General features: G+C 47.1%; 2 protein-coding genes across 3 annotated transcripts in view; one reads left to right on the forward strand and one right to left on the reverse strand.

The window, feature by feature from the left end:
* Positions 1-24,950, forward strand: LOC144153052 (uncharacterized). The gene is made up of 3 exons (XM_077684691.1): positions 1-234; positions 16,988-17,205; positions 21,108-24,950. The coding sequence occupies exons 1-3, from the start codon at positions 54-56 to the stop codon at positions 21,363-21,365; spliced, it is 657 nt and encodes a 218-aa protein (XP_077540817.1). The 5' UTR covers positions 1-53; the 3' UTR covers positions 21,366-24,950.
* Positions 1-26,442, reverse strand: part of Ash2 (Set1/Ash2 histone methyltransferase complex subunit ash2) — a 143,529-nt gene that overhangs the window by 49,367 nt on the left and 67,720 nt on the right. The window contains exon 4 of one of the 2 annotated variants that reach the window (XM_077684677.1): positions 14,076-14,129. In XM_077684677.1, the coding sequence (XP_077540803.1) occupies positions 14,076-14,129 (54 nt within the window). Of the gene's footprint in view, positions 1-11,060; positions 11,290-14,075; positions 14,130-26,442 lie in introns of those variants that run through there. The other variant, XM_077684680.1, reaches the window with a different exon arrangement.

Raw genomic sequence — 26,442 nt, forward strand, 5'->3', positions numbered from 1 at the left:
GTCAGAGGACGCCACAGCCACAGATGACAACCGCCGCTATGACCTAATCGACTATGGAAGACTGCTCCCAAAACAGCATTAGCTATTATATTACGCACCGTGAAAATAACCAAACCACACCTAAGGCTCAGTTATCCCGCACGCAGAGCGAACAAGGACTGTCTTTCTTCAAACGGTGGAATGCGAGTAGTACGTGTTGGTGCATAATTATCAGCATGGTCATCTTCGTCACAGGTGAGGTGCCCTCTTGGCTTTCCTAAAAAGCTTACTCGTTCTGATGCAGAGGCTGGTTTTCGGTCGTTTGCGTGCACGCTGTATTTGTGGTTGTTTAGCAATGCAGTGAAATTTGATTTGAAGCTTCTCCGCAGTGCCGCAGTGTGTGGTGTGCGGCGCGCTTTACAGGGGGCATGGGTAAAGTAATTTCCACAAAATGCACAGAATACACGCATCCTTTATGTTAGCGCGGGGCACTGACAAATTTTAAACTTGGTCGTCCTCATTCGTGGTGTCGAATCGCATAAAGCTGCAACATTGGGTAAATAAGAATTTCGGGAAGTGTAGTTTTACTAAAAACCCCATCTTATGTGGGCATGTAACGTACGTAAGTAGAGATTCATTTTTAGATGTTCGTAGCACTGGTAAGGGACGGTTGGTACTTGCTGAATTTATCAAATCGATCGATAATTGGCTGTGCTATACAAGAATCTGATCCGTGATTGTGTCCGGATCCGAAAGAACGGAAGCAGGGAGGGAAAGGGGGGGGGGGGGGGGGGGGGGGCTTGGGCATTAGCCCTGGCAAGCTTACAGTGCCTGTCAGCAGTACCTCACACCCCCTTCCTCGGTAAGAGACCGTTCTATAAGTATGCTTTAGCCGTTATTTATTTATAAGGTTCACTTGGTATTTTTCTCCAAGTGGGTTGACCTGAGCAGTAGCGCACACTTCTCCTTACGACTGCTTTATTTCACTGATGCATTACATATTACCTGTCGCGCTTTATTTTGTCATTTATGTTTTACACTCCCCCTGAGAGTCCCAGAAGGAGTCTCAGAGGGAAACTCAATAAAAAAAAAACGTTGCAGCATAAGAAGTTGAGCACACGGCAAATCTTCACATCGACACACATAGGTCCTGTGAAGTTTTGCACCCCTTTACAAAAATATATACATATAGAAACCAGGAATATAAAAGCTGAGTACTTGGCGCCCTAGCATTGTCATGAACCCACATTTTTTTTTTAAAAGGTGAGCACGGTAGGAGTACAAACCAAAATTATTTGGTTTGGCGTCCGGTATCCTGTTTGCCAGCAGTTTTGGTGCATGATTACCTAGTTGGTTAATTCGTTTATCAACATTTTGATTGTATTTTACAGTGAACCTGGTAAGAGATGAAGTTCCGAAACGCCAGAGAGCTGGGGTGTCAGCCAGGCCGTGGGCAAAGAGAAAGCATGCGAATATATATATATATAAGGTTTGGAAATGAGGGGCTCGTTAGGAAATACAGAAAGAAATGCCGGCAGTCTACAACGCCAAAGAAGGCATAGGGGAAGGTTAGACTATTTTTTTACCGTTAGTGACGTTACATTATTATCAATTTTTATTAATTACGTGAGAAAGAAAGAAAGCAAAACACGCGCCCAGAGTTTTTCTTTTTTTCTTTTTCTTCTTTTTTTCTTTCTTTCTTTCTTTCTCACGTAATTAATAAAAATTGATAATAATGTAACGTCACTAACGGTAAAAAAATAGTCTAACCTTCCCCTATGCCTTCTTTGGCGTTGTAGACTGCCGGCATTTCTTTCTGTATAACCTAACGAGCCCCTCATTTCCAAACCCTATTATCGCGCGAAAGCTTAGCGAGGGCTTCGGTTCTGGCAGCCTTGATGCCAAGGTAGCATAAGAGGGTTTCCCGCCAGTTGACCGCTCATGACAGGCTGTAGACGTTCGCGTCACGCCCCGGGGGTTGAAAAAGAAGGTCCCCTTCTCCCCGTGTAGTCTGAGTGGCGTTGGCTACCACCCTCAAGCGTTAGATACAGTTGTAGTAAATATAAATACCCCAGAAAGTGAAGCAGAACACAGTCGCCCAGATAGCCGAATTGGTAAGGCATTCGAGATCTAATCGAAAGGCGTGGGTTCGGTCCTCTGGGCGCGTGTTTTTCTTTCTTTCTTTCTCACGTAATTAATAAAAATTGATAATAATGTAACGTCACTAACGGTAAAAAAATAGTCTAAACCTTCCCCTATGCCTTCTTTGGCGTTGTAGACTGCCGGCATTTCTTTCTGTATATATATATATATATATATATATATATATATATATATATATATATATATATATATATATATATATATATATATATATATATATATATATATATATATATATATATATATATGTATATATATATATATATATATATATATATATATATATATATATATATATATATATATATATATATATATATATATATATATAGAGAGAGAGAGAGAGAGAGAGAGAGAGAGAGACAGACAGACAGACAGACAGAAATAACGGTTGGCAGTCAAGAAAGCCTCGGAAAGCAAAAAGGAGTGTATAGTAGGTCATTGAAATAGATGAAGAATTTGGAAATACAAAAAGAAAGTGGAGAAAAAAATGCCCGCCGGGTGGTATCCGAACCCACGACCTCCAGAATACGCGTCTGGTACGATGACCAACCACTACGCTACCGGCGGGGCTGTATTCCCCTCCACTTTCTCGGGTATTTATGTTAAGGTATTTTTGTTTCCTGCGCTTGGGGGTGGTAGCCAGCGCCACTCGGACTACTCGGGGTGAAGGGGACCTTCTTTTTAACCCCCGGGCCGAGACTCGAGTGTCTACGACATGTCGAGAGTGGTCGACCAGCGTTGAACCCTCTTAAGCTACTTACGGCACCAAGACTGCCAGAACAGAGGCCCTCGCTAAGCATGTAGCGAATCAGAAAATGGGAACTGAGCTCGGGCTCGGTGAAATAAGACAGAAAATATGGGTTGGCAGTCAAGAAAACCTCGGAAAGCAAAGGGGAGAGTGTAGAGGTAATAGAAATTGATGAAGAATTTGTAATATGGTGTTTAGTTATTCAGCGTCAGCCCCTATAGTAACATCAATTCTTAACAAGCATCATAATACACTAACGCAAAGCCAGCGTCTCTAACGTATTTTCCGAGATCCGCCTCGCGTAGTCTATCGGCGATCAGTGAACATACGCGATTCACTCACCTAGTCTGAGACCATTCGTCCATCTTACATTGGCTGCCAGCCCTGCCGCAAACCGCGAGGCCAAATTTGCTCCCATATGACAAGTACCACATCCAGCAGTATACAGATTTTACCTGCGACACCGAGAACATGATTTATCTGCTCGAGTGCACGGAATGCCGGCGTCAGGATATTGGCCAGACTCGCAAGTTTCTATAATCGCAACTTCGTTTCAATAATCACAAGTCCCATATAAGACCCTCCCTAAACTGCCGCTATCCCAACATATCAACATGTAACTCATTCAACAAAATAAAAGCAACAATCCTTGAATTCGGTTTCTTCTCACAGCATGATAGGTAAGTCAGGGAATCGTATCTCATTCAGAAATTCAAATCTATAAAATCCGGCTGAAATGAAAGCATTGGCGCACTGGCTTTTAGGTGCGGTGTACCTTATAAGACCGCACAATGTCCGTCTGCGTCCGTGCGCATAGCATTTACAATCGCAAAAAATCACACAGGCACCGGCAGGATTCGGGCCTGTGTCTGGTAGACTAGAGAGAGTTAGTGCCAGTCGTCTTACCCATTGGGCTACGACCGTGAGTCAGTACACGACAGTCAAACGGCTTACTCCCTCACCTGTAACGGTGCGGAATAACCTCCCAATGTCCGTCCTCGTCCATCCGTGCGCACGCCACCATCAAGCAAAAATCAAGCGGAATTCGATTTGAAGCGTCAGTTGCGGTTTCATTTAGGGAATAATCAAGGTGCAACTCACGGCTCAAATCTAATGACGGTCGGGGCGCAACTTGGATGTCATTTCGAGTCCCCGTACTCCGCACCCTCGCCATCATCCACTGAGTGGAGATGCGGCCATTTTCTTGTCGCGCTGAAACTCGCATCTGTGTAATCTTCATATTGTTGTTTACAAAGATATTTTTTGTGTGTATCGGCGTGCGTGTATGTAGTTGCGTGCGTGCCCCCAATCAGCATTTTTTCCATCCTAGCTAGTAGCTACAGCATCAGTTCGACAAGCTAGTGATTCCAAGTTTACCGCATTGCTTACAACCGGCTGACTGATCAGATGTTCCTGTGTTATATTTATTGTTTGATTTTTTCGCTCTACATTGCATATTTTATTTTGACTCCGTTGTTCAGTAGAATATTTGTTTCCATTGTTTCCACTTTTCCATTTCTCTCTTTTTCTGTTACTCTTCACCACTTATACTTTCCACAGTATCGTTTTTTTACGGCTCCCACTATTTCTGTCCGTCTGAGTGACATGCCACTATGAAATTCTGTTCTTGATATGGAACCATAATGTTTATCAACTGTTGTCATCTAGCACGACGCAACACGTGTCACTGTCTTTACTGTGATTGGCTCATGATGCTTTATAAGCCAGCTATCAACTTCCTTGACATTCGTTCGTATTCTGGCGAAGGCTTGCCCCTAGCCGAAACGTGAATAAAACTTCGAGTTCGTTACCCGTCCGTCTTTCGTTTACAGTACATTTTTACAGTATAGTACATACCCACAGTGAACTCCCGTTAAGACAAACTCGGTTAGGACGAATTCTCGCATATGCCGAACCGCGTGGGAACGTTTGTTTGGTTCCATAGACCCAATGCCAAAAAAAATCCGCTTAAGACGAACATCTGTGCACGTACTCTTCGGTTAAGACGAACAACTTTCGGGGTGACCACCACCGCTGGCGATTCTGGGTAGCGAACACAGCCGTCTTGGCGGGGTGCGGCGGGGCATTCACGTGGCCATGGCAGAAATAAAAGTAAAAGAAAACCACAGAGCGAAGCGAATTCGCGTCACGGAGGAAGGTAGGGAGCGAGAAAAAAACACGCGCGGATAAAGCTACCACTTCTCCCGCCCTTCAACCCGCGGAGCCAGCGGCAAAGCAAAGAGAAAAAAAAAGAGCAAGGGCGAGATTTGTGGCCGCTCTGCTCTGGAGGAGAGAGGCGCAAAACTAGGAGGTAAAAAAAGTGAAAGAAAAAAAAGCGCAACGGAGACTCCCTGTTCGCGAACGTAGCAGCCCTCCTGACCAATGCCGTTTCTCAGCGGGAGCATGTGAGTTGCGTCGGTCCGCGTCGCTAGTACCACCGCGTCACCGTCGAGAAAGGGAGGAGTTCCCTCTCTGTCTCTGCTGCGTTGTCGCTTGAGGTAGTGGGTGTACGCTCTCCGTCGCCGCTTGGACTGGATAAAACCAGGCAAGAGTAGTTGAAGACAGTCTTCTATTTAGTTGCGCACTCAAGCGATTTCGTTTTCGACTTTTTGTTCCATTGTAGGTCTACTTCCACCGTCTTGAAGGAAGATATTTGCATGCACCTGGGCGTGTTGCCGACTTTTTGTTTAGGACCGCGTTTACATGGATGCAACAGTAGCGCATCGCATTGAATATTTAGCGCATCGCATTTATGTAGAGGGGACCAATGCGCTAGAAAGGCGCATCCCACAAATGCGGTCTCAGACGGGGGCAGGTTGAGACGGTCGGCGCATTGCATTAGCCAGACGCGCTGGAAAATGCGATACGATACTATCGCTTCCATACAATCGACCTTTGGTATGGCTTCTCATAAGACGAACAAATTACCATGGTCCCTTCGAGTTCGCCTTAACGGGAGTTCACTGTCATCAGCATCATCATCGTCACCAACCTATTTAGGCCCACTGCAGGGCAAAGGCCTCTCCCATGGATCTCCAATTATCCCGGTCCTGTGCCGCGCACACAACTGAAATTTATTTAAACCCAACTGATGTGCACTATTTGTATCTACGAAAAAGACCGGCCCCCGGTCGAAACATTAGAATAAATTTTGTTATGTTTTGCAATGTGACTTCTTTATCGTAAAGTTAACATTATAGCCAGGAACCTTTTCTCCTAACTTATATATATATATATATATATATATATATATATAGAGAGAGAGAGAGAGAGAGAGAGAGAGAATCAGAATAATAAATGAGGGGCTTATTGAATTAAGCCAGAAATAAGGGTTGGCAGTCAAGAAAACCTGGGAAAGCAAAGGGGATAATGTGGTAGGTCATAGAAACAGATTGGAAAGACAGCAAGAAAGTAGAGAAAAAATGCCCGCCGGATGGGATCGCGTTCAAGGCCGAGCAACTACAAGATACGCACCTAACATCACTGTTCGATTCCGCGCGTAACTGTCCAGCGCGCAGCTACTTCTGTGTGCACGAAGGCTTACTCTACATAAAGAATCACTGGCCAACCAGTTCCCGGTTCCTTCTTGTTTTTCCCGAAAATTTACTTTCTTCCGTTCTGCACGCCATGCGGGACGATGACACTGCGGGCCACATGGGGCTTGCTCGGACGCTTCACCGCGCGCGCCATGGCCCAATATGTGTCAAGTGACAGAGCAATACGTCGCGAGTTGGCCCCAGTGTCGACAGCACAAAACTTACGCCCAGTCCACCCGGCCAACTCCACTCGGTAAGCCCAACGCACTCTCCATTCGAGGAAGTTAGTGTGAACCTCCCAGGTGCATTCCCGAGATCCGCGAACGGTGGCTGGTGAATAATCGTTTGCGTGGACTACCTTTCCCGTTACACGGAGACGGCTGCGCTCACACCCGCTTCTGCCAGCGAGGTCTGAAACTTTCTACAGTACCGTATTCTACTTCGCCACGGTCCGTCTCGCGTTATCATCAGTGACCGTGGGCGCCAATTCACTGCTGACATTGTTGAAGAGCTGTTTCACCTTTCTTCTTCTCAGTTTCAGCATTCAACACCATATCACCCGCAAACGAATGGCCTCACTGAGAGCATCAATAGAACACCTACCAAAATGATCTCTATGTACGTTGTCGTTGATTCCATCCAAAATAACTGGGACGCCATCTTGCCCTTCATTACGTATTGCTTCATTTCTGCCTGCGAAAGTGTCAAGATGTCTAGGTGTCCCGATTCATGCCCCGTCGCGTGTTTTCACTGCAGAGTATTGCATGTTGTCATACTTCGCAATGAAACCTATCAATAATGTCATTCACGGCTATTTGTTGTTTACTTAGAAGATGCGTTTTCTAGATTTCTTCTTTTTAACCATTCCGGCCCTCTCCATTGAAAAAGCCCTAGAATGCGGCAATTTTTTCGGCCCGGGCGGCTAAAAAAATTGGAGAACATTGCCTACAGTAACAGTATACTGATATCGAGAGCCATTTTTCTGTACTACCATTTCAAATATGCAGGCTTCGCTCTATCTTAATTATTTGTTTTATTTGCTCTAAATTGTCTCATGACATGTGGCTAGAACTATATACACCACTGCAACGTCATGGCAAACGAGGTAAAGCTTTCATCAGTTTCGCTGAAAATTCAGCAATACTAATTTTCGAAATGCCTATGTTTAGGCTTTTGTATTTTCGATTAATCCGATACCGGCGAAACGCGAAAACGCCGGTCTGTGCGAGATGAACAGCTCCGGGAGGGCCTAAATTAATCCGGAGCCCTCCACTACGGTGCTCCTCTCAGCCAGGTAGTAGCTTTGCCGCACGAACCAAGGGGCGATGGATGGAATGTCGCATTGTGTTCATCAAACACTTAAAGGGGCCATGCAGACAAAACACAAGTTGGTTCATTCGAAAGATTGCCTCGTTAGAATCATGCTGACCCCACTTTTAACGTAAACTTCGCTCAAATAAGCCACATAATTAGGAAAAAAATGTAATGACCATGCGACCCACTAGCTCATTTCTATTATGTCATATGTGACAGCTCTGCGATTGGTTGAGGCCGGTGAACGCAAACGCACATTAGCAGGGCTTATAAGCTTGCCGAACGACCTATTTGCGCTTACATTTACGGGCACATAGCAGTAAGAATGGTGGAGTAAACAGTGTATGTTACGAAAGTACACGTAAACATAGAAGTACCGATGAGTACTGCTGTTGGTACTGCGCGCACTGTATGCTGTTTTAGCTGTAAATCACTGCGGCGCTTTGGGGTTCTCAGGCGACACTGGCCGATTGTCGTAAGCGAGGCTGTCTTACGTGACCATATTTGTCGAGCGCAGACCATGTTTCACGAAACGATTGTTTTCTACCTTAACAAAAACAAGCCAGGTACAAATACGGTAAAAAAAAAAAAAGGCAGGAAACGGCCCGCCGCTGTTAATGGCTAGGTTGACTAACCGTAAGCAAGACCTCACGAAAACACACGATTTGGCGGGAGAATCAAATTTTAAAGGAGCACTGACACCAATTTTCGGCGTTAATATTATTGCACAGTTCGCTTCCTTCACTCAACATAATACCCTGGCTGAAATATGAGCGGCCTGCGACGCGAAGAACGTAGTTCAATTGGATCTCATTTATCGCGCCGACGGAGCAGCGCGCGGAGCGGCACTCAGCAAATGGACATCAGCGTGACGTCAATCCAAGAGCGGAAAAGAAGTGACGCGACAGCGCTCGTCAAAAACTCGTGACGTCCCTTCACGCGCGCGACCCCACGAGCGGCGAGCGGGCGCAACACCCTCTCAAGCGGGCGCCGGTGACGTCCGCACAAAGCGGTGACGTCTGTCCGGGAGTCTGTCATATGCGCCGTTCGGGATGAAAGCGCGGGAATTTGAAACAAACGATTTTCAGGCCGTTCAATGTAATTAACTATCGCGCGCTGAAGTATTTGAAGGGCTGTTTCGGGTTCGCCAGACCATTAAGCATCGATAAAAACAATAAAAGCGGAACATGAAATTTTCGTGTCAGTGCTCCTTTAAGCTTAAATTGAATAATTTCTCAGTGAATAAAGCACCGATTGCTTCCGGACAAGTGCTGGGGGCACCACAAAACACGAAACCTTTCGAATAAAACAAACTGGTATTTTGTCTGCATGGCCCCTTTAAATAGTCCTCAGACCACAGCGGGCAGGAGCGTTCGTACGTCTTATTTTATAGAGTCGACGTCTTAAGCAGTACGGCTGAAACCAGTACGACATCGCGAGCCTGGAACGCCCCGTGCAGTCAAGTGAAATGGGAGCCGAGTCAAATGTTTGAGGTCCTTGAGGTATACTTGTCCAAAATTTCGGCAAGCTCCAGCCCAAAAATCGGGGCGGCATCAACCCCTGAATCCTTTTAAAACATTCTGTGTCCTCTCACCCCCCACCTCCTAAATAAACACGCAAAAATAATGGTGGGAACAATAACCACTCCAACAAGACTACCCAACTGAAACAGAAAAACGACGCTAAAAACCAGGAAAAGTAAATTCGGTGAGTAAAAAAAAATGCATTTTCGGTTTCCTTTTTCGTCCGGCGAATTGGCTTCTCTTAAAAAAATTGGCCGCGTATCTGCTCTTTTCGTTGCAAATGTCGACCAAAGACGATAGTCTTTGTCGACATGTGTCAAGTAAATGCCTCCCTTCGCTTTCCGGCTCACCTCTCATGCTGTTCCTCTTCCGTCCCGCTCCTCCCAAGGTAAACACGCTAAGAGATTGCTCAGGTCATTTTAAATTTACCGCGTTCACTGCTCCAGGCCGGGTACCTTGATGCCAGCGCTACGTACGGCGGACACGCGCGTGAATCGAGTCGCCTTACTTCAATGTTTATAGAACCACGTTGCCCTACTCCACGTGCGTTTCAAGCACAACGTGGAACCTATTAGTGGAACCTTTCATCACTGCTACCGCTTGATTTCCTAAAATTCCGCCAGAAGCTATAGTGGCGCGGCCGACAGCAGGCGACAGAGTCAATATTTTTTTTTTTCTACAGTGGATGCAGTATTTCATTTCGCCAAAATCAACCACCTAAGAATTTTTTTATAAAGAAACACTATAAATATGATTTATGTATTAATTTTTTGCCTCATATTTGCGTAATGTCTTGTTCTTGTTCAACAATGTTGACAAGTATGAACATGGAACCGGACTACGTTTAGATTTGGCTGTGAGTATATGAAACTATTGCGGAAATTCAGTTTCACTTTGGCCGGGTGGCTGAATCGATTCACAGACAGACAGACAGACAGACAGACAGACCAAAATTTCTGGGTTTAAGTAGCCCAAGAGAGACTATCGTCTTTAAAATCGGCGTGGTCTAAAACTTCGACGCTAATTAACAGGCGGCGTGAGCACGCGCTCTCCCGTGCTCGCAGGGCGAGCGCCCCTAAAGTTCGGTAAAAGAGACGCCGAGATAACGCCACGAGCGGCGTCGATGGACAGAGTTTTCTAGAAAAGTCGAACGGTACGCGACGTCGTTAACATCGGCGGACGCCGTAGTATTTTCTTCGGTTTTTTTTTTTTTTTTTTTGATGCCCCGCCGTTTTTTCACTGTGCGTTCCGCGACTCTTTTCGGTGTTTTCAACCTGCTCCGGCTTGCAACACATTTAACTAGTTCAAACGATCGGACCGCCCATAGTAACGAATCTTAGTCATTTTAAATTCAATTTGACAAGAAAAGAACTAAGGAAGAAATGTTGTGCTGACCCATTAAGAAGAAAAAGCCACTTACCACGCCAATTATCTATTTGCCGGAAAAAAAAGTGAGACAGTCGATTTGGCGCGCTTTGAGGGTGAGACTGGTCGCTCCAATGATCGTGCAAGTACCCCTTCAAGAGAGCGAACCACCCGCCTGCGCCATCGTGGGATCCCCGGGATCCCTGCCGAGACAGTGGAAGAGCACCGCGGAGGCACAAACGTGCAAAGCGAGGGGATCCTGGTTAGACATCGGGGGTACAGTAAATCGGCAGTGCGAAGATACGAAGGCGGTGCAACCGACAGGCCAGCAACGTGCATCAAGTTAGGGCAAACGGCCGAACTGGCCGAACGCGGTGCACCGGCGTTGCACGCCGCGCAGTCAGACGCTCGTATCAAGCAAGAGCTCACGGTGTACGATGGCCGCCGGTTCGCCGTTTGTGGTGGCCGGCGTTTCCGTAGCGTCAGTCGCTTCCGTCGTCTCATTTTGCTGCCCCGCTCTGCACTGTCTTCGTTCCCACTGGGCCCACTTGCGGTTGTCGCGACGACCGAGCGGAGATGGGACGCCGCCGCAGAGTGCTCCGACGGAAGACAGCTCAGAGCACCAGCACCTCCCGCGTCCCGCTGCTTCGCCACGTCCTGTCTGCCTGCCTTCTCCCATGTCTCGCGGCCGGTGCACGCGCACTCCTCATGCCACCGCCGTTGCGGTTGTTTTATGCGCGTTTCTTTTGTTTAGGGACGCAACCACGTGAGGATCGTGCTTTCCACGCGCTTTTGGCCACGAAGAAGGAAGAGAGTTCCGTTATGGTGGTTCTAGCAATATGATGCAGCATCCTGCAGAAAGAGGCCTTAGGGCAGGATTTTTGTAGTCACCATTACTGAGTGGTAGTCATCATACTGACGATGATGGTGATCATTTTCTACCGAGCAGACACCATTTGTCGTGGACGTTCCCAATAAAAAACGAAGCGTAAGGAGGAGGCATACGGCGTGTCACTTGGTTTTTTTATTTATCATGATTTCGTCCATTCGTACGCCGATTTATGTCAACTGCAGGACGTGGGCCTCTCCTGATACGGGAGCCAAGTTTCAGCCGAATACTGCACCAGAGTGGCCGTATCACATTCTGGTGAGGTGTTCCGTTGTTGCCTACTACGGCAGCTGCTATCTAGTTTAATCTCACTGGAAACGAATGTTATTAATAAAAAACACAGAAGGACCCACTGAACGAAGAAGCCGAGAAACGGCTGACACGCGACGGCGAAACGTTCCACAGCACGAGCTTGGCTCGCTACAGTAAAAACACAAGTAAATACTCGCGCTGCTAGGTAACGCCACCTGGAAAGCCGAGGGTGCAGCTGCGGATGCGGCGTTCAATACTATTGAGCATGCGCACCGATGACCTCGCACAGTAGTAGTAAAGCTTTTATTGAAAACGGGAGACCGCTGGTCTAATTGTTGCAACGGCCACTATTACTCGCAGCGCAAAACTGGAAGGAGCACTCGGCGGCGTTCAGTTGGACATTCTTCGCATTCACTACCCACAAGAAATTCTTGGGTGTTCTCGGTGTTTTTGTTTCTACCCGACCGCGACTATCTCCCCGTCGCTTATCGCCGGCATACCCGCGCACGTAGGAGGCCCGCCGAGATACTGGGAGTGGTTGGCCTGCTCTTGAAACGTGCAGTTTGCATGCGCCCAAACGAGCAAGAGGGCGACGTACGGCACAATTCAACCTCATTTCAAAAGGCCTGCTCGGTATCATAATATCGATGGAGCTGACTTTTGGTGCAGTGCAGATAAATTTGATACGCTATTTCTGACATATCCGGGGCTGTCCAGAATACTGAAACAGTGCGAAGAACGCAAGACGTATACACACATTAAGAAATCGCCGCAGGTGCGCTTCACCCCAATGCCCCAGAACTACCAATCAGCGTGATGCAATGTGCGAGTTTGGCGAATGACGAGATCCGCGTGCGATTCGAGTAAAAAAATGAAATCTGCATGCGCTGGGTCAACAGCTCAAGGCGTGCACTCTCGCGGTTGTCCCATAGCACAGCTTCTATATTTTGCTCTAATCGAATGCTGTGCCTCGTCAATGCGCCACATTCGAACATCTGGTCACGCTGATTGGTAGTTCTGCGGCACTGTGGCGGAGACCTCCTGTGGTGATTTCTTAAAAAAAAAAAAAACCATGCACCCCCCGTCTAACGGCGACGACGATGGTTGACCGCGAAGCTTCCTCGTGACGGATTCTTTGGTTGTCGTCTGAGTTTGAACTGCGTTTCGACCGTGTCGAAATGGAGCAATCTGATAGACGCCGGCTTCATGACGCGAGGGACCCAGGTTTGATTTCGGAAAATGAAGCGTTCTTTAAAGCAAAGCTTCCTACCGCTACCAGCCAACGGTTTCGTCGGAGCGTGCGCCACAAGAAACTCCTGAATAGGCTGGGGAGTGGGAGGGCGCTTTTCACTCACAGAGCACAATGTATGATGGCGCAGCGAATAGGCGCTATTACCCACCGTTCCCCACGCGCCGGAGCCTGCTCACCCCGGCGGGCGCATCAGCGGGACCTAGAGCCACTAGATCAGGTTTCAAGCGTGGCTTATTTAGTGGCTCTAGCGGGACCGTTCCGTCGGTTTTGTCGTCTGCTTTAGCGAAGGTTGCTTTAGGCCTGTTTTGACGCGGCTTCGCGTCCATTGCGCGCATCCTTCGCACGGCTTGATTAACTAGTTCGACAGCACCTCCTGGGTAAGCGGACCCGACGGAGTTAAGTGGTCGTACGGCAAAGTTACGTTAAGAATTGGTTTGCAGGGCGGGAAAACAAAATGTAGAGACCACATACAGAAATCTGGCCACCAAATGGGACTCCGTTTTCTAAATTGGAGGTGTTACAAAAGGCGGAAGGAGCAACTGGTTCTGATAAATATCGATTATAAAAGTTCCCTCAGCTTTCTCGCAATTCCCAAACTTACTGAGCTAACTATAGTTTAAATCGATATAAATGGGAATCACTAAGCTCAGATGCCAAATTGTTTCGGTGTCTGCGCTTGTGTCGCGTGGTGGTGTAGCCCCGAGCTAGCACATCATGACGGCTAGGTTCCGCTGTCTCAACGACGACAAGGCGAGCGCCTAAAGTGCTCTGCACTTAAAAGAATGGACAGAACGAAAGCTCTCCATAAACGCCCCAGAAACTTTCAGGGACGGCCGTCGAAGTAGACCCGGCAGATTGCGCTAATCAGGCAGCCATGACAGTAGCGGCTGTAGGTCAATAAGGGCACTACCCCTGCTAACCCCGTCGGAACTGTAGCACGTGGCACAAGACCCTGGCGGAGTGCCGCCCAACCACTAACAAAACAAACAAATAAGCTTTCTCCCAGTCCCAGTCAACAGGGACAACTCCTAGCCACAGGAACGGTACTTACCACCACGCCAGCGATCGGAGAAGAAGCAGCCATCTTCTTGGCCATTGCCTCGACCTAGGATGAGAGGAACGACTCTAAGACAGGGGCATTCCATTAAGCAGTGTTCAATAAAACGGCTCCTATTAAACTGCGTTCCACAAAACGGCATTCGATAAACTGTCCTTACCTCGGAAGCGTACACATTGACGTTTTTACACAAACAAGGACACTTCGTTTTGAAGTATACTGTTACTTTTCGCTCAAGCGCGCATATATTAAAATTGTAACCACGCTTCCTCTGTCTGCATGGCTCCGTGCACTCAGAACAGAACCCATAACGAACTGATGGTCGGAGAAAAACTATTAGAATAATATAAACTACAACAGAAAGAGACGTGCACGTTAAAGCATAGATGGCATTTGATCGTAAGGTAGGATTATATAGGCGGACTTTAACAGCTGCAATAGAACCTTATTTATTAAGCCATAGCTAGCGGGATGCAAGAATACTACGTACAAAACTGGAGTATGGTTCAACCGAATAAAAATGAACTTGGGAGTTCAGGTTGTAGTTTCGATATGGCTACACTCATCGCGTACAAATCGCCCATTTTATATATGACGGAGCACCCGCCGCGGTGGCTGAGTGGCTAAGACGTTGCGCTGCTGAGCACGAGGCCGCGGGTTCGATTCCCGGCCGCGGCGGCCGCTTTTCTTATGGAGGCGAAAAGCAAAAACGCCCGTGTGTACGAGATTTCGCCGCACGTTAAAGATCCACAGGGGGTCCAAATTGATCCGGAGGTCTCCACTACGGCGCGCCTCATCGCCTGCGTTGCGTCGGCGCGTTAAACCCTACAATCAATCAATCAGATATGACGGAGCGCAGGGCGTTATACGCAAAAGCGATAGACATCCGCTGATCATATCGTATGTTTCCCTTAAAGGAGCCATGAAGACAAAATACAAGTTGGGTTTATTAGAAAGACTCCTCAGTCCGGATAACAATGATACCAATATCATCGCAATCTTCGAACAATGAAGATATTAAAGAAAACGTGTGAAGCAGTCACGACCCCCTAGCCAATTTCCCGCAACTTTTCTATGACGTCACAGAACCTTGTTTGTGCGATTGGCGGCCGCCTAACTGACCTGTCGCGACGACACATGACTGGACGTCTGTAATGGGGCCTCTAGTTCCATTTGACCGCATCACTTGAATGCTAACGTGCAGTTAACGCACTGAAAATTATGTTTTATTGTTGGCCCGTATGACGCCATTCTTGCTCATAACACAAACACGTCACTGTGGCGTAAAATTTGAAAGTTTTTAAATACTTCTTGCTTTTTTTTTCGTTAAAAAACATCTGTTGTGGCTGTAATGGAGTTGAATGAGATACTGAATCCTAGTTCTTTCAAATTAAACGAAGTTGTATTTTCTCTTCATGGCTCCTTTAAGGCCCGTCAGTTATTTCTACGTCGAGCGCTTCTATCGCTATATTTTGCCAGCCATTTGATATTTGGAATTGTTGCCTGTGGTAATGCGGCGTATAATTCTCACAATATCGATGTTCTACACGTTCAGAACCGGGCCATCCGCATAATCACAAAAAGGTCATTATATTCCAGCGCTAGCGTACTTCTTGGTCAAAATAATGTTTTGTCAGTTCGCAAACTCTTAAACACTGTTGTTCAAACTGCTGGCTAATCAACTTCTTTTGCACTTTGATCTAAGTTATCTCACCAATCACAACCCGACAAGATTTTCTGCGAATTGCAGTTTTTTGCTTCCTTCAGTTTCCACAAATTACGGTAAAATGACTTCGCATTTTTTCGCTATTTCAAACTGGAATAGCCTGCCGGATGCAATTAAATCCCTCTCATCTTTATCACTATTTGAAAGGCATCTTACAGAGTTTCTTTTGCAATTTTGTCTCATAGATAGAAGTCGTAGCAATGTGTAACTTTGCGTGTTGTTTATTGTTAGTTTCTGCACAATTGCGTGTTGCTGGTTCTATTGCGAATAATGTTTGTGGTACAGTGCTGTTAGTGGGACACAAAAGTTTTTCTTTTTTTTTACTTTCAGTTACATTTTAACTCAAGTCGCTTCTTCGTATTAAAGTTGTTTTGGAATACTTATGGCATAAACGTTTTCGAAATTTCGCTTAGATGCGCTGTTTATATTTGTTCACTTTCCTGAAAATTCCGATGGGATGTATTGCATAAAACTGTGACTTGACATATTATATAGTATATTGTTGAGACTTTACATATCATATAGTATATATAGAGACGGTTGAAAGAGCCCGGCGGTCTGGCCCTTTTTGGCTAGCGGGTCATTTTCGGGTACCGTGCGGCGATACCCCGTTTTACGCTGCGGCGTATTTTATTTTCAACTCATTTTCTTTTGTTCTGTGTGATTCTGTTAGTTTTTCAATGTTCGCCCTTGTGAATAGATCGCTTCCAACCGGCCCCCTCTCTGTATATCGTCCTCGTCAACTCGATGCTTCTCCACGGCGAACAGAACACTACTACATCGAACGTAACTTTACTGCCACCTTACCACTCCCGCTGCCAATTTACGCTGATGCATAGTTCTCAACCTCTCCTCAAAACACAGTCTGCTCGTCGCTCCTTTTACTTTAAACGAGTAAAGCCAAGCGTCGTAAACCATATTTTGGTTTACTTCTAGGCCAGGCTGATATGGTGCCTGATTTTAAGCAGGACGTACTGCGTCCGCAAATGTGCGTCCCGGATACGCCTTTCCAAATTTCTGGCACTAGTTCATATTTGTCACTCACACCCTCCATGTTTCATTGAAGACGGCGCCCTGTAGCTCTGCTATCAGTAAGCTGAGACGCCGTGACAGTCGCTGTTCCGGTGGAAACACGCGCTGGAAACCCGACTGGGGTGACCGAGCTTCTCACCGCTCGCAGGTTCGGGAGTGCGCGGCTCACCGGGCCGCGGCGGCGCTTCGTCGGCGACCGGTGGCGGAGGCGGCAGTCCATCGTCGGCCGTCGTGGCGACGGAGGAACGCCAGAACCTGACCTGCTACGCGTGCAACTCGCAGCTCGACAGCGAGGGCTGCCGCTTTCCGCACAACATGAGCCTCGCCATGCGCCGCACCTGCCCACCCTCGCACCGATACTGCACCGTCAGTTGTTCCGCCAGATTTGGGGGAGCGGGTTTGCCCGGAACCACCCAGAGTTTCACTAACGGGCACGCGGCTACCCGTTAGTCTGTTCCTCCAGCGCTGCAACTTTAATTGATGTGGGCCGCTCAGCCGCGCCGTATGTTACGAAACAGTACAGGCTACAGGTTTCGGAGCATGCTTCCGGGTATCTCAGCCCCGCAGAGGCACGTCCGCAGCATCTAAACGCTCGTTTACTGTACGCTTCAACGTCTTCCCGCATAAATGCTCGGGATGCCCAAAAAATTACCCGGAGAACAGGTTTCACGTAGAAATTGTTCGCATTCAAGAGAGCGCAAACCACAACCAATGCGGTCATTTTGTATATCAATGTACAGCGAAGCTGTGTATGGCTACATTCTAAAAAGTTCCCGTAGATCGTCCCCTCTACAGGCGCTTCAGAATGATTAATTGAAGTGACCAAGTGCGCAAATTCGGCGAATGATGAAGCCTAAAATTTGATTCGGCTAAAAAGAGTGCACGTACGCAGGGACAACACGCAAGGCGTGAATGGCGTTCGCAATGTGCCACGGTGTAAGCGTGGTTTTTGCGCAGATGCCATTTTTCACTCAAACTGGTGATCGGCCAAGTCATACGTCGAATTTGCACACTAGGCCACTTCGATTGGTCATTCTGAAGCATTGTGGTGAAGACGCCCTACGGGGACTTCTTATAGTGTAGGATAAAGATGATTGACCCTGGCGACATACGCACATGAAAAAAAAAAATCTTCAATAAAAAATAACGAATGTCCTAGGGCCTCCATATTTTCACATCAGACGGCCTATATAGCCCCTGATGAAATGTTTTCACAGTAATGCATTTGTGTTTAAAGGTGAAGCCGACTTGAAGGGGATCGGTGTGATCTTGGCCTTTGTAAGCTGACTTTCCCACATTGTGTATACAGTGCATAGTGAAGTATTATGGCCGCAAGATCTACGGAGGGAGTACGGTTACAGCCCGACTTTATGCTCCTCTCCGCCTCCGCCACCTCTTTCCCAAGCCGTGTAAACTCCTCGCTACGCGCGCGTCTCTGTCCCCCTGACATTGCGCGATGCTGCGCGCTGTGCGGCGCACTAGAGACGTCATCGTCTCTACCCACCAATCGTGTGTGCCCTTTGTCTGTGACGTAGACTTCGCGCTGCGGTCCTAATAATTCAGCATAACAAATTCCCAATATAGCTGAACCCCAACATTCCAAATCCCGCCAGAGCGCCAGCTTCGCTGGACTTCCGTCCCCACAGGGAAAAAGGGCTCTGTTTTTTTTTTTCTTTCTATCCAGGTCCTTATAGTAGTCCTCGTGGCATTCATCTTCAGATTCTCACTGGGAGAGTTTGCCTTACTACAGTAGCCGACCGATTTTTCGGACCTGGAGGGGAACAAAAAATAGTCCGAATAAAAGAGCAGTCCGAAAAATCCGCGAGTCGCAAAAACGCACTTTGTTTCATTTAAATAGGACTGAACAAGTCGCGAACGGTCCCTTGCCTTAAATCCCTCCACGTATGACCCGTTCCCGGTTTTTGAGATTGCTTCCTCTACGGACTACACACAAAATTATGGCCTCCAAGATCAAAATTTGTTACACCGGCGGGAGTCAAGCCAATCGCCATTCAATCCGAAGCTAGCCAGGTGGCTGAGGATTTAAAATGGCGGCGTCCTTGAGTCGCACCGTGGTTCTGTCACGGAAAATTTTGCCCGGAAAATCGAACTTTTGGCTTTATTTTTTCTAAATATCCGTTGTTCATATACATTACTCGTACGCGACAACGGGCGGTTCCTCGGGAAAGGCCGGAAGACCCAGCGAGTCCGAATTTCTTGGAACCCGAAAAAACGGTCGGCTACTGTACATAAAAATGAACGACGTGAAAGTACGCTGAATGTCTTCAAGGGCAGTAGGACAAAATGAAGTGGCGGGAATGCAAGTCGTAGCGTTGTTTGGCTTGCCCCATGCGCATAAAAGTCGTTTTTTGGGTATTTTGCGCGCGCAAACAGAAACTGGGCTATGAGGCGCGCAGTAGTGGAGGTTACTGATGAGTTGAGACATCCTGGGGATTTCTTGAACGTGCACCGAAATCTCGCTGCACGGGAGTTTTTGTTTGTCACCTCCACAAAAACAATAATAATAAAAAAACAACGGCCACCACGGCCGGGATTAATCCCGCGTCCTCCTGTTCAGCAATGCAGCGCTTTAGCCGCTGAGTTATTGCGGCGGGTTTCACAAAAAACTGTTCCTTCTCCATATTGATTAACAGCAGGAACCCACCCTCGACGCACTAAATTCACCCGGAACTGTGAATTCGCCGGAAGTCTTTTCTAGTCGGCTCTGCTGTTCTCCAGACTTGCACCACTTGCTGCGCCACTTTTTTTTCTCGACGTGATCTTTTTCCGCATCACCTTCCTTTGCCCTGACTTTTCTCCGCGTGGGCCGGCAAGATACTTTTTTTTTGTTTTACTTCCACGCATTACCGGACGAAGAACACCTCGAGCTCCCTCCCCTTCTCTTTCCAAGACGTTGACATGTCCTAACCAAGAACTCACGTATCTATAAAAAATGGCGCAATGGATGTTTTGCTGAAGTAGTAGTGGTAGTAGTACTAGTGGTCGACAACTTTATATAGCAGAGAAATTGGTGTGGTTCCTCAGTCCAGGAGCCCAAGTGACGACTTAACGATACCAGTAGCTGCTGGGGGTCAGCGCTCGTCGTCAGGTTCACCCTCAGGTCTGGAGGCAGAGGAGGAGAGGGAAGAGGCGGGAGGGCTGGGCGTGAGCACACCCGATGATGATGATGTGGGTTGTGGTGCCTGGTTGAGAACAATTTACATTGTCCGTATTGGTTTGGGTAGAAGCGGCGTAGCCAGGTGGGGTGAGGGAAAGTGTTCGTGTGAATTCGACGGAGAGCAGCTTCTTCATGTTTGGGTAGACTAGCGAGCGGTAATGCTGTGTGATGTCTTGGCAGGTGGCCAGGGGTGGAGTGTGCAAATCGTCCCCGTTAACATGGGAAGGGCGCAGGCTTGCTAGTGGGAATAGTTGTTGACCGCCAGTGAGGAGTAAGCTGGGGTCTAGGCAAGGTCAGTGTTCCGGGTGGGGGTTACGATGGCTTAGTAGCTGGAGGATTGTTAAAAAAAGTCGTGGCACTTACTAACAGAACACTAACCAGTTACTAACTGAAAGCTACGCGCGACAATATGGATCGGCTGAGCGCGCAGCACGACACAGACACCATCAACACGCACATATCACACATGGACAACAAATAAATTGAGCAAGAAAGCCAACGGGATGCACGAGGACAGCGAGTATAACTTAGTCACCTAAGAAATACACCTGCTCTTCTTGCTTTTATAGCCAGCAGCGGAAAGTCCCCTGATAGAGTCAGTGGTCTTGTTGCAAAAAAATAAAATATTTTAGCGGTAATTTTAGAATTATGCATTTTAATGTGATCATATACAATTCGGCATGTGGATTTGCAAAAACGTTTTAATCGTGATTTTGAGTGGGGAAAGTGCTGTAGTTATCATGTCCAATAATTCATAGAATTTTGTTTTTATCAGTGAATGTTAGTATCAAACAAGCAGCAGTTACTAAGTGCACGGTCCAGGCTAGTAACGATAGCATTTAGGTTACATACGTAGTGGCAGGACCTACGTACCATTCTGGGCGTAGTAAAGTTCGTAAGAAGTTATAAATACAACCCGTCACTATTTTTTTACTAGCATTTTTGTTAAGAGTGCCGGAGTCCGTGACTATGATCGGAGACGTAGTTTGGGTGATTGCGTTTGTCTTGCGGTCGAAGCGCGTGCGGCCAGGCGGGCGTGACGCAAGTGGTCTCGAGGCTTCTTCACTAAAAGAGGTCCCTGCGCCTGCAGGTGACCCGCGTGGACTACAGCGTGGACCCCGGCGGCGCGACGCGGGCCTTCTCCATCGAGCGCAACTGCAGCGAGCACTGCACCACCGAGTGCGTGGCCGTGGGCGAGCGGCTGCGGCTGTACATGTGCCACTCGTGCTGCTCCGACAGCCTCTGCAACACGGGCAACGAGGCGCGCGCGCTGCTCGAGGAGCGACTGCTCGCCTCCCGGCGGCTGGCCGTACCGCTAATTGCCCTGCTCGTGGCCGCCTGCTTCTAGGCCTGCTGCGGGGACCCGCCAGGGTCCGATGAAGGGACACTCCCCGCTTTAGCTCCCTGACAAGGACAGGACGGCCGATATGCTCTTCGAGGTCTGACGTGCAGGGATCGGGTGTGCGCCAGTTGTCTGCAGAAGCGCGCCATGAGAAATGATGATTCCCTCGATGTAGCTGAGTGTCGTGAGATCTCTATTTGCCATCCACACGAGGTTGCGGTTGAATGAGTAGAACCGCTGAAATGCGTGTCAAGGCTCTCTTGTGCGAAGCGAATAATAATGCGCAATGTAGTGCTTGTTACGGGGCAGGCTTTGTTGATAGATTATGCCAATCCTGTGGTTGCGCTTATTTGCCTGATAAGCTAGATCCCTGTACTCCCGATGGCAACAACAACAACAACAACAAAAAAATACCCCAGGTTAACTTGTGCACACTCAGACAACACGTGAGCTTCGTATACATTCCTGTGAGTATGTTAAATATTCGTGTGCGTAGGCTCGGTGGTTTTTTTTTGGTTTGCTTTTTCGTACTTTTGTGGAGCTACCAGCCCTGTAGTGTTCTTTGTGCTTCGAGCTTGGTTGGAGCGAAAGAGTTCCATAATCATGCAGCGAAGCTTGAGGGTTGTGAACCTATCCAGCATATGATCGCCCTAGCACGCATGCTGCTGCTTTACGGCGTGAAAAAAAAAAAAAAAAACGTAGCATTAGTTTGTATTTCCTGTGCTTCAATCGTTGGCGCTTTGTGCCGTTGTTATGAGTAACTAAACTTTTAAGCTAAGCTCCTTGGAACTCAACAAGCCTGTTTTTGTCGCCACGCCCTAGCAACTTTTCGGAGTTTCATTACTGCCACGTAGTGAGCGGTATATTTGAAAACTACTGAAAAAAAAGAATGCAAGTAGCTTTGCAGATGTGCGAGGAATTTTATTCAAACGATGAGGCTATCGTTATACTGTAAAATCGTGGCACATTATTTAAGCCTCCTTTCGTTAGCAAAGAAACGACAGCTTCCCGGAACATCAAACACGCTGTCTGTACCTGTTGGCGTTCCCACGAACGCCAGCGCATCTTTACGGGCGTGCTATTTAACGCCTGACTACTAAAAATCACGGGCGTGTGAGGATAGTTCTTGTCATTTGATTTGTCTTCGATTTGTACGTACATTTTATAATCGATATCGTCAAAAATTTGTTTTTTTAACCGATATTCGGGCGTATTACAAATGCTGCGGCTTTTATCGCCTGCTAAACATGCTGTAGGACCAAATCCTAGCGTACGAGAATAAACGTATACGAGAATGAACGTAACCCTCCAAGCGTTACGCACACAGGTGAACGTAGTAACGCAAGTGCGCGTCCTAGTTTCTTTGATCGTGTTCGCATTGATCGCAGCCCGATTCGCATTTATCATAGCCTGCGCTACACCGCAACCTTCAACTGACAGTTGAACGCTTGCTTACAAGCGCGCTTAATAGACAAATAATGCGCCATTCGATAAACCATTGGTTCGAAGGCCTTCGGACGGCCTTTGAAACGGCCTTGTAGCAGAGGTATAACACTTGTAAACGGCGTTGCGTCTTCTGAGGATAGTACATATTGCGAAAAAATATTCGGTGTCTGTTTGTTCTATACTGGAAACCAGTTGTTTTGTTTTTTAATATTGGTTAATCGTAAATCTCACTATTACATACTCAAAGTCCTTTCAGTGAAGTTTATGTCAGTCAGCTTGAAAGACGAAGCAACGCCTTAAACCAAATATGTTCTATATTGAGTGATTCCTCGCACAAACCCACGACGCTGATTGGCTGGCTGCTGAAAATGAAGATTACCTGAGAGAGAGAGAGAGAGAGAGAGAGAGAGAGAGAGAGAGAGAGAGAGAGAGAGAGAGAGAGAGAGAGAGAGAGAGAGAGAGGGGGGGGTGCGGAAACCAGAGAGTGAAGAGGAATGCTCGACTCTCATTGGTCAGTGGGTTTGTTGAGGGGTATGACGTCACCAGTCAAAGCTCAAGGCTGATTTCCTAGTTCACAAAGTGGTGGTGGGTTGTGGGAGATGACGACAATCGGGGCGTGACGTCATTACAGTACTGGTAAGGCGAAAATCACGTACCGCGTGATACGCGCACTGCCTCATAACATGCCGCGGGATAAGCGTGTAATGGCGCGAGCGTCAGCGCCTGGCGGCGCGAGTCAAACGCGGTAGACAGCGCGCATTTAGGGGATGTGTTTATGCTTGGCGAATTTCCCGTTCTTAAGACTAAAGAGTAATCTACGGCTGAATAAAATAACGCGTGTGTCTTCAACCAACTATCAGTGTGGCTAGGCCAAATGTTACGAAGTGCCAACGTTTCACGTGTGCGACGCGACTGGTTAGCGATTCGCCATAAATTTCTTTTTTACATCCAACTTTCGATTGCGCTGCTTAATAGTTGTCCGCGCCCGTGAGAGGGAAGGGGTATATAGCGACGCGCAAGGTTGCGCAGAATAGCGCCCCTTTTATGGCGTTCACGTTAAAATTACGTCGCAGCTTGTCACTAATATATCCTAGCTCCAAGTATGCAAGCTAGAGTTTCAGGACCACGATGTTTCGCGTTGGACAACTGCCAGGTGGGACACAACCAGTAATCTTCAGCTCGGGGCAACGCTCATACAAAGCAGTGCTGGACTGAAGGTGAAACTATTGCTCTTCATGCAAGATGGGCTCACCATATTTCGAACCAACAACATACAGACAAACAAGTCGTCACTCAACTCAACAGAGTACGGTGAAGCAGTTTTGTCGCTTCATTCCTTCTCTGCATGTGTTGACGCAGACGTCTCAATAAAACTGACTCAAATTCATTGCTAGGGCACGGTTCGAGATACTCTGTTATTTGTCATGACCGGAATGCCCTGCGACTGGCGCTGAGCAAAGCAGTGTTTGAAAATAAAGAATAAGTAAAAAATAAACACGCTCACACAGAACAATGGTCTTGGCAGAGTTGCAGGCTGAATTTTGAGGGACAGGCGCGAGGCGCTGTATGCGCGGTTAGCATTCTTTTTCCTGAGTGCTGCGGCCAGCTCTGGAATTTGTTGATTCCACCTCGTATAAATGCATGTATCGTGCCCCCGAGGGCGGATGAAAGAAAGTTTGTTGCAGACATTATTACGGTGCCGTGAGCGCTCCTGTCAATGTCGTAAATGGAAGGCCGATCGAAGTGAAGTTATTTGTGGGAAATCCGACTTCCCCAGGCAGCTCTGTGCCTGTGGAAGCGGTGTAGTCGCAAAGATTACGCGACTTGTAGAGTCGTAGAGTTGTGCGCGCGCAGGCAGCCACCATGTATACCTTGAAAGTGCCAAATTTGTAGCAGTCCAGCGCAAATGTTCTCGCAGTGACTATACATCCTAAAAGGAGGTCCTAGCTTGACAATGGCCTTTATGCGGAAAGAGTGTACGTGAAACGGGTCTTTATCGCGCGTGAAAGCGCCTGTTGCACGAAAAAACAAGATACTGTTACGCTGTGTCTTAGTGTACAAACTGTATCGGACGAGCCGGCAACCTCATTGATATTCATTGCTCCTGTACAATGGTTTTGGAGAATAAATGTCTCTGGAATATTACTGCTGTCTCGGAAGTCGCGTCGTGCTTTGGTTGTCTTGCACGAACCTCGCCGCTGGAGGAGCAACACACAGAGAACACTGTCCGATCGGTGACTGCGCACGTTTTTCAGTTTCTGTGGGTGTCAACGAGCCTGCCTTTCCCCGACACTGTATATAACACCCGTTCGCGGCCGCGCTCTACGTATCTGCCTCCAAAAGGCAAAGCTGCCGAATGGCACGTGGGTGATCTCAGATAAGATTGATCAAAGGGTGGCTAATCGACCTCTTCAATTTGCTTGAACTTTTTTTTATATCATTCCCTGATCATTCTAATGTGCAGGTTCACCAATGTTTTATCTGAAAATAGTTTTGCCTAACCGTAAAATAAAATTGGGAACGCGACAAGGTGGACCACCACCGCTTTCTGCCCGTGCGCCTCTGCCAAATTTAGCGACATCTATCTACGAGAATAATCACGAGGGGCAATTCGTAAATTGCGTGCTCAATTTACGCCTGCTTTATATTTCTCTAAAGAAGTTTTGTTGTTGACAAGAATATATATTTTTCGCAATAAAATGTCAAATTCGCTCACATACCAATTTTTTAAAACTTTGAGCCTAAATATTACTAAAAGCACTTCAGAGTACAACCTCCACATTTTATTCAGGTGAGCTCCTTACATTTCTAAATAAACACCGTGAATGTTGGAATTGTATAAAGTACCGTTAAGATGCAACAGGCACGCAAGTTTGAAGAAAAAACCGAAAAACACAAAGTTCAGATGCCAATATAACAAAAAACACATCTTCGATTTTTCTGAGATTCTCCACAGATGTAGGCCTTTACATGTGCTTACATTATCATCAAAACATGTTTCATCACTTTGTTCCTGGAGAGCGTGCAGCGCGAGAAAGGAGCCCTATCCGGCGGGCTTTCCACGACGTACTATAGTGTTAGCGACTTCCCTCAGATCTGTATAAATTACACATGTTTCGTACAAAAGGCAAACTATCTTTCCACGGATATAACAACTGAGAATGGAAAAGAAAGAAAATTGAGTTTGTAATGTCCACGTTGGCACCATAACAAACTTTAATTAGTGCGGAAAGTTGGGCAAGTTGGTACTGGGATAACTGGGACATGTTTTCTAGCGCAAAAACGACGGAAACTTAGAGAAGAATACGCGCTTGTCCCGTCTGTATTCTTCTCTAAGTTCCCATCTTTTTTGCGCTATAAAACATGTTCCAGTTAAGCATAACAAACAATCTGCGTCCAATTTTAAGCGTATATCTTTCGGGGAAAAAACGATAAAACTCTTGGGTTCAGCTTATATTAAAAAAAAAAAAAAATCCCCTTTCAATTTTCGCGAAACTCTCCCAAGACGTTTGCGGCTAAATATACTTTGGTTAGAAGTAAAAATGCCTTGCATCATATTGAAAATAGCGAAAATACAGAGCCCCTTTCCTACAAAGGCGGCACCGCCGGAACATACTCTGGAAATGCGCGCAGCTAC

The sequence above is a fragment of the Haemaphysalis longicornis genome, unplaced genomic scaffold (assembly GCF_048455015.1).
Source record: "Haemaphysalis longicornis isolate Haplotype H1 unplaced genomic scaffold, Haemaphysalis longicornis Haplotype H1 scaffold_1, whole genome shotgun sequence".
Lineage (NCBI taxonomy): Eukaryota > Metazoa > Arthropoda > Arachnida > Ixodida > Ixodidae > Haemaphysalis > Haemaphysalis longicornis.

Bases quoted from the DNA above. Each gene is read 5' to 3' on its own strand.
- LOC144153052 (XM_077684691.1), top strand. From the start codon at position 54: ATGGAAGACTGCTCCCAAAACAGCATTAGCTATTATATTACGCACCGT. The intron at 235-16,987 runs GTGAGGTGCCCT...CACCGCTCGCAG, and splicing joins CATGGTCATCTTCGTCACAG to GTTCGGGAGTGCGCGGCTCA. The intron at 17,206-21,107 runs GTCAGTTGTTCC...CTGCGCCTGCAG, and splicing joins CCTCGCACCGATACTGCACC to GTGACCCGCGTGGACTACAG.